Source organism: Rhamphochromis longiceps, linkage group LG22 (assembly GCF_057381845.1).
Source record: "Rhamphochromis longiceps isolate RC_006_pf linkage group LG22, R_longiceps_female_GT1.1, whole genome shotgun sequence".
Lineage (NCBI taxonomy): Eukaryota > Metazoa > Chordata > Actinopteri > Cichliformes > Cichlidae > Rhamphochromis > Rhamphochromis longiceps.
The window spans coordinates 36,590,700-36,598,199 of NC_140577.1; the positions used below are offsets into that span (position 1 = coordinate 36,590,700).

At 42.5% G+C, this 7,500-nt stretch overlaps 1 protein-coding gene across 3 annotated transcripts in view; it reads right to left on the reverse strand.

Moving 5' to 3' along the window:
* Positions 1 to 7,500, reverse strand: part of LOC146644462 (uncharacterized) — a 20,019-nt gene that overhangs the window by 5,239 nt on the left and 7,280 nt on the right. Inside the window, exons 2-4 of one of the 3 annotated variants that reach the window (XR_014909339.1) lie at positions 3,893 to 3,979; positions 3,116 to 3,288; positions 1 to 1,588 (exon numbers count right to left, since the gene is read on the reverse strand). The exon at positions 1 to 1,588 is cut by the window's left edge and continues 1,113 nt beyond it. Coding sequence is in view for 2 of the 3 variants with exons in the window: in XM_085396416.1 (XP_085252542.1) it covers positions 1,515 to 1,588; positions 3,116 to 3,288; positions 3,893 to 3,979 (334 nt within the window). In the remaining variant the exon portion in view is untranslated. The remainder of the gene's footprint in view (positions 1,589 to 3,115; positions 3,289 to 3,892; positions 3,980 to 7,500) is intronic. The other 2 variants (XM_085396416.1, XM_085396417.1) reach the window with 2 other exon arrangements.

Here is a 7,500-nt window from a genome sequence, read left to right on the forward strand (position 1 = left end):
ATTTAAATGATCTATGTTTGTTATGTTTATTTCTTCTTTGCTGATTGTTGTCTGTAATTGTTTTACTGTTTGTGTTTGCGCAGCCACTCGTGATGCTCTTTGAAGGACTTTTGTTAAAGCTGCTGTATGAATAACGTTGATTTTAATGTTTTTACTGATCCAGACAAATCAGAGCACAGATCACAGACTGTGGACCTTGTAGGAGGGGAGAGGGCACAGCTCACCCACTGGACATTGGACGTCAGGTCTATATTGGGTCTGCCGGTCCATGACCAATTCTGGACATCTATAGGACGTCCAACAGTGACCCAACCTGGACACTTATTTGGACATTGTGGAGAGGTGCAGGAAATGTACATGATTAATAAATGCAATATTTTTTAATTTACAAATGTCAACATTGTCGTTATCAACATGACATGAATATGGATAACTAGTCTTAGCCTGTTGATTCATTCATGTGGATCATTTTTGGTTATTTTACATTTTACTGATTTTCTTTAAATGTTTTATTTATTTTAGTTAATCAGCTTATTTGTTTGTAACCAGGTTAAAATTGTCATTCATTAAAATATGTGTTTCATACGTTTAAAAGAGCATTTGCATTATATAAGGTTCATTTTTAAGTATCCTGTTTTATTGTGAAAAGCCTTGTCAGAGGGCGTGAATGGTGCTGTGATGGTCGCCTGCTCTGAGAGACGTTGTGACAGAAAGTATGAGAAGTTTGTTCATCAACTGGACCATCTGCTCAGAAAACTGTCTGCAGATCACGGTGGATTACATACATGTAGCAGCGTTATGAAAACGATGTCTAAAAGGTGTCTCCGTTTTTAAAAGACTTGTACAACAACCAAATTTGGACTATTTGGAGCGCGTACACAGAGGTCCTCCCGACAACAGCAGACAGAGGACGTCAAACAAAACAGACGTCGCCTGGCGTCACAAAACAACCCGTCAGTGGACCAAAGATGGAGGTCCTCAAATGACATATAAAGACGCACTTTGTGCAGCGGGCAGCCTAATGATGAACAAAAATCCTTCTACAGGCTCGCCACTTAACAACCATCCTGGATACTTTTCTAAACTCTAGCATTAGCTTTGATGAACATGAAAGGTGCGTTTATAGAAACATCAGCAAATTTGAAAAAAAGGTTTGTTGGCTCTAAATAAAGTTTTGGAAGTTGAACTTTTATCACCATCTTTGGATGAATCCTGGCAGAGATTTAAATTCAGGACCGTCAGAAAGTTTAAACTTTTCGATTCTGTTTTATTTACACAGAGCTAAATCACAGTAACAGTCGCCTCGAGGCTCTTTGTACTGGAAGGCACAGAGCAAACGCCAACAATCATATGACCTCCTACGAGCAAGCGCTTTGGCTACAGTGAGAAGGAAAAACTCCCTTTTAACAGGAAGAAATACAGACATGCAGTGGAAGAGAAACATATTTTTAAAAATTGTTTAATTCATAAACTGGGAGTTAAGTGAAACCGTGTGTGGTTTTCTGAGTTTCAACCTGAAGGTTTGGCTTTGACTCAGGGTTTGGTGAACCATGAGGCTCAGCAGAGTTCTCAGCCTGACCACAGAAACCTGACGGGGACACAGAGGCAGGATTATGAAATGTTTTTCCTCACAGAGATCAACAGCAGTTTGTGAACTCCTTTCTTCTTCTGTGGTGCAGATTTATGGCTCTTTTGTGAGTTAATGGATGCTGGAACTCAACCAAAGTGAACTTGACAAGACCAAGAACAGCAGACCTCAGATCAGCTCTATGTAATGTTTAAACATGAACAGATCCTTTGCTGTCCTGTTTCTGCTGTTTTTTTACTGCACTCGAGTTGTTTTTATTCACGGATTTGAGAAGCGTTGTGTTTGTTGGTGCCAGCAGAGATCAGACCTATTCTTTTTTACACAAAGCAGATGGGCTCAGTCTGCAGGCAGCTGCTCAGTCAGCACATCTATAAATACCAGCAGAGCTCAGCTTGGATGTGGATCAGCAGGTCCTGCAGCTCCGATCCAAACCTGGAGCTGAGGAATCATGAAGGAGCTCAGCAGAAGCTAAAGAGTTCGTTTTCCTCAGAACACGATCGATATCTCTGAACGCCGGGCTTCTCCCGGGAGGTAGATGCACGTTTGGGTCAATTGAAGGTCGGATGCACAGCCCGTCACTCATTTTCAATACTGAGACTGTCTAATCAAATCTCTCAACACAACAGGACCCTCCCCACCTTCGCTGTGCACTCACACACCTTTAGTGTGGAAGAAGTGGCGAAGCTGAAAATTACGAAGGTGTATGAGAGCCACTGAAATGAGAAAAGAATGAAGCTGTTTGTTAAGCCAACATTAAAATACATAATTCATTTATACTTTTCAACTGGATTCAGCAACAGAGGAATACTTGTGATTTTGGCTCAGTAGCACCACATTATCATAAGACTTTAAAGAGATGCTGTTGTGAACTGGCTCTGTTCAGAAGAGAAACTGGATCAATAAGGATATTTATCAAAGTCACTTTGTTTCACATCTTACAGGCAGGCCCAACAGGATGAGGGACAGATGGAGGAAGGTTCAACTAAAGCAGTGAGAAAATAGATAGAGCGACATAATCTGGAGGGGAGAGATTCTAGGATTCAGGTAAAGTGAATGGCTGCTTGACCATGAGCTACTGCTAACAGTAGCTCATGGTCAAGGGTGGCTGTAGCTCAGGCGGTAGAGCAGGTCATCTACTGATCGGAAGGTTGGTGGCTCGATTCCTGGCTTCCTCTAGTCTGCATGCCAAATATCCTTGGGCAAGATATTAACCCCAAATTGCTCTCCGATGCATCGGACTATGAATGTGTGTGAATGTTACTTAGAAAGTACTTAGAACAATGTGCTTGTGAATGGGTGAATGCACAAGTTGTATAAAGCTTTGGGTGCTCAGAAGAGTAGAAAGAAGCGCTATATAAGAACCAGTCCATTTAACAGCTAAAGTGGGACCTTTAATTGTCACAGTGCGACTAAGATGTTCCAACCCAGCAACAGCTGTACCAACCTGATTCTAATCTGCTTCAATAAACACCAAAAATGCCAATTTTCAGTCACAGTCAGGCCCCGCCTCTCAATACTCGCTCTTACCAAACATACAGGAAATGGTGCAGTGCCGTGAGCGTTGACCCCCTCTGTTGTTCTTCTTGTAATCACCATGGTTACAGCCACTTCCTCCTCTGGTCCTCCAGTGTCCTCCGTAGTTTCGTCTGGATCGAGGTAGCGTTCCACAAGTCTGTCCAGGTCCTCGCTGCTCGTATTACCTGCAAACACCAACAAACATCCATCAGCTGTGCATCACCTCTGAAAGCTAAACGACTCCCATCGTTTCACTGGAAACAGTAACAATAATAATAACTGATGGGCTGTAGATTTGAAGTAATAAAATGTTTCATTCCATGTTCAGAGTTTGATACATTTTTCTTAGTTTTCGAGTTGATGAATCTTTTTTGTAGATTACTTGGATCGTTTCAAACATGCAAGTGTAACAAATATGCGACTGAGAACTCAGTTTATTGCATATTTGCACATGTTGTATACACTGTTGCTGATATTGTGGCCCACCATTATAGACCCTCAGCATGCCCCCACCGGGCTGCCCTGTCAGGCTGCACGTGTCACACTGACAAACAGTGATGTCATTTAAACATCAGTCCATGCAGTATTAACATCAAGTTACAGCTGAAGAATGTCAGCTTTACCTTGAACAACATGTCAATAATGAAGAGTCTAAATTAACTTCATATGTCTAAATATGTTCATATTTAACTGTAACTAAAGCGGCCTGGTTTACCTCGGTGTTTTCAGACGCAGCGACCTGTGGGAGAGAAATCATTTTCTTAGTGAAGAAACTTAAGAGGGACTTACTGAAGAAGCTGTACTCAAAGGTGGAGTTGTAGTCAGAGTCGTAATCTGGAGATGATGTGAAATCATCATAATGCTGGGCCCAAGAACCTGAGAGCAAAATGCAGATGAGTGAGTGTCTGTCTCTGAGACAGCTTCAGTGTTACAGGGTGGAAGCTTCTCAGCTGAGCTTCACACTGAGACGAACGCTCTGAAAAACAAACGATCAGGAGAAAAATATTCAAAATAATCGTTTTCCACTTCAGACTGTTTCAAATTGATGTTTCTCTTTCTTTCATTTCTTCTAATTGTGAAAAAATTAAATAAAATCAAATACATATAAGTTTGATTTGATTTAAACAAATTTCTTAATGTGCTTTCTTTAGCTGTAATATGACATTGTGGTTATTTTATCCTTTTTATATCCTATTGTGTTAAGAAAGAAAATGAAGCATTTGATTTATTTATCCTGAATTTAATCTTGTGTCCTGTCACTTTGAGCTCTGTGAAGGTTTGAATCGATCTCCAGTTTCTGTTTTCTTCCAATACCCCCCCCCGCCGCCGCCGCCGCCGCCGCCCAAACAGCAGTACAACAAACCGTCTGTGTGTCTCTCAAATCATATAAAAGTCTTACATCACATGACCAATGAAAAGCATGAGCTACAGGAACCGTTTCAACATCACAAGTTTCAGTTTGACTTGATTATGAATAGAGAAGCATTCGTCTGTCCATCACTAAGCTGCAGCTGGTGAAGCAGACCTTAAATAATCTAATGGATTCATATTCTGTATGTATTTGAAACAGGAGACTCTAAGAAATGCTCCGTGAGCTCTGGATAACTGTTAAGGTTTGTAAAAAGTGTGTCTGACGGCGCAGACTCGAGTAAATATGACTCTCTGACCCCGTGAAGCTCCGTTGAGGAGTTGTCTCATATTTTCAGAGTTTTGGATTGTTTCCATTACTCCATGCATCAAAGTTATTTCTCCACTGGCCTCCAGAAGAAACTGTGGGGAGTGTTTGTCTTCAGATGTGAGCCTCAGCATGTTTTCACAGACGTATTATTGTTATGAATCTATCTGCTCTGGAACAGCCTGGACGCCACGTTCACCGCACCTTGTTTCAAGTTATTAACATTTCCAAGAGTGACCTTCTCCAGCTGTGAGCTTTACTGTAAACGTAATGTTAAATCACACAGCGGAGGTGTCGGAGCTATGCTGTGTTGTCTAACACTGCACAGGTGTAGAACAAGTTTAACCTTCAAGGAAAACTTTACCAAATCTAACATTTTATTCAAGAAATGAGTGAAAGCTGCAGCTCTGGAGCCTGTCCCAGCTAGCACAGGGCGAGGGGCAGGGGGACACCCTGGACAGGTCCCCAGTCTGTCACAGAGAGACAACCATTCACACCTATGGGCAGTTTAGAGTTTGCAGTTAACCTAACCCCACTAACTGCATGTGTGTGGACTGTGGGAGGAAGCCGGAGTACACGGGGAGAACATGCAAACTCCACACAGAAAGACCTGATGCTGGAACTGAACTCAGGACCTTCTTGCTGTGAGGCAACAGTGCTGTCATCGTCGTGGTTTTGGTTTGATTTGGTGTCATTGCTGTCTTCAGCTAACCTTGGCTCAGTCAGGCGAGACTGGAGAAGTCACCTGGATACTGATCAGTACAATCAGCTTTCTTTCCTGGTTTGTTGAGGATGCATCAAGACATTCTGAGTGCTGACTTTTGGCTTTGACGTGAGATTCAGATGCTGCTCTGAGATTTTGAACTATCATTTCCTGCTTTCTGTAACAAAGACGTGAGCCCAAAACGATGTGACTGGGTAAACTTTGGTCACCACAGGTTATAAACAGGGCCTGGAGGGTGCTGGGGTTGTTTCTCAGACAGCAAAGTGTAATAAGCTGGAACATTCATAGTAAGACAGCTTTAAAGTTTGTCACTGTGTGAATTAAAAGTTTGCAGCTTCCATCACAGCTGAAGGATTTTGGACATTTCTTCCGGCCGTGTGACTGATGTGAAGAGACACGCCATCAAGGAGCATCCGACAACCACAAGCCTCGCACAGGACACGGCCGAGCGTCCGCAGACAGCAGAGGAAGTCTCACAGAAAAACATGTTTACCACAAAGAAGGACAAACTTCTCTTAGATCAGCACATCTGGAAAACATGGACGATTCAGGAAAACGCATGAAGAGTCGGAAACTCAAAGCAAGTCATGTGAAGGCCATCACTGTGGGAACAACATGGATATTCAGCATACAGGAAGGCTTTTAAACAGTTTTTAAAGGGATGAAATATAGATTTCTGTGGTGTTGGAAAATCTCAAAACTGAGTTTCTGTCTTGGAAAAGTCGGGAAAGTTTGGAAAGATGGGAAAACAAGGCTCAGAATAAGACTGGTGGTCTGCCCAGATTTGGATGTTATTGTTAAAAGCATGGACTTCTCTACTTCACCTGAGCACTCAAAGCATTTTGCCTCATTCACGCACTCACACACATTCATGCAAGCATGTATGTATACATGAGTGCTACGGGCACCCTCACACAACCAGCAGGGGGCGCTGATTCTCCGCTCTGTGCCACTGAAGCAGGCGGATCGAGGCGCTGACAACAAGAGGACCGGTTGTGGAGGGAAAAGCGATGAGAAAAGCCTTCAGTCACATTCTGGTGGGAATCCTGGTCCCCAAGGATGCTCCTCTTCCTCCCTCACATACATCAGCTGAGCCCAGAGTTTCTCTGGGAAAAGTTTCTGCTCACTGTCTGAACACCATCACACTGATTCATGAAAGAGTCTCAGAGTCTTATCTCCACAAACACAAATAAAACTTCACTTCCTGTTCACTCTGCAGCTCGTTAAATCCCCTTTGTCACAAGTTCAGTCCTCTAACAGTGATCTGTATAAACAGCGTGTGGCTGTCACCAAAGTTTTACACATCAGAAGCTTTTTTGGGGGGAAAACAAAACCATCTGCTGTCGTCTGATGAATATCAGGCTTTTTACCAAAGTGACACCAGGAGCCAGAAACCCAACTGTAGTTTGGATTAAGGAGAAACGTGTTTCTCGTGGAAACAAACTGTAGAGGTCGACATCTACACAGCACTTTAGTTAACGAAAACCTCGTTTGGATGCAGCTCTTCCGAACAGTAGCAAAACAACTGAACTCTTTCTGTCATGGATGTTTTCAGGTCTGGTTTTCTTTAATCGCGCTCCACTGAAACGGCTCTACTTAAAGTGTGTGATGATGTCTGAGTACACAGTGCTGGTTCTGTTGGCCTCACTTTGATACTGTAGATTACAGCATCATGATTCCTGCTGGCGTTTTAAAATAGTTCATGTCAAATTTATCTGAAAGATCTTGACTGTTTTTGTGACGTCTGCCTTGTGGGGTCCCTCAGGGATCTGTCCTGGGTCCAGGTTCTTTTTTGCTCTATATTTTCCCCCGAGGCCAAAATCATTAGGCGTTAATATCTCCAATCATCTCTATGCTGTTGACATTCACTTATACTGTTCTTTCAAAGAGTTTTATAAATTGTCTAGTTTAAGTAATTGCCTGTCAGACATCATGCTGTGGTTAAACGACGATTTCTCCAGCTAAACTCTCATAAAAGAGAAACTTTGATTACTGATA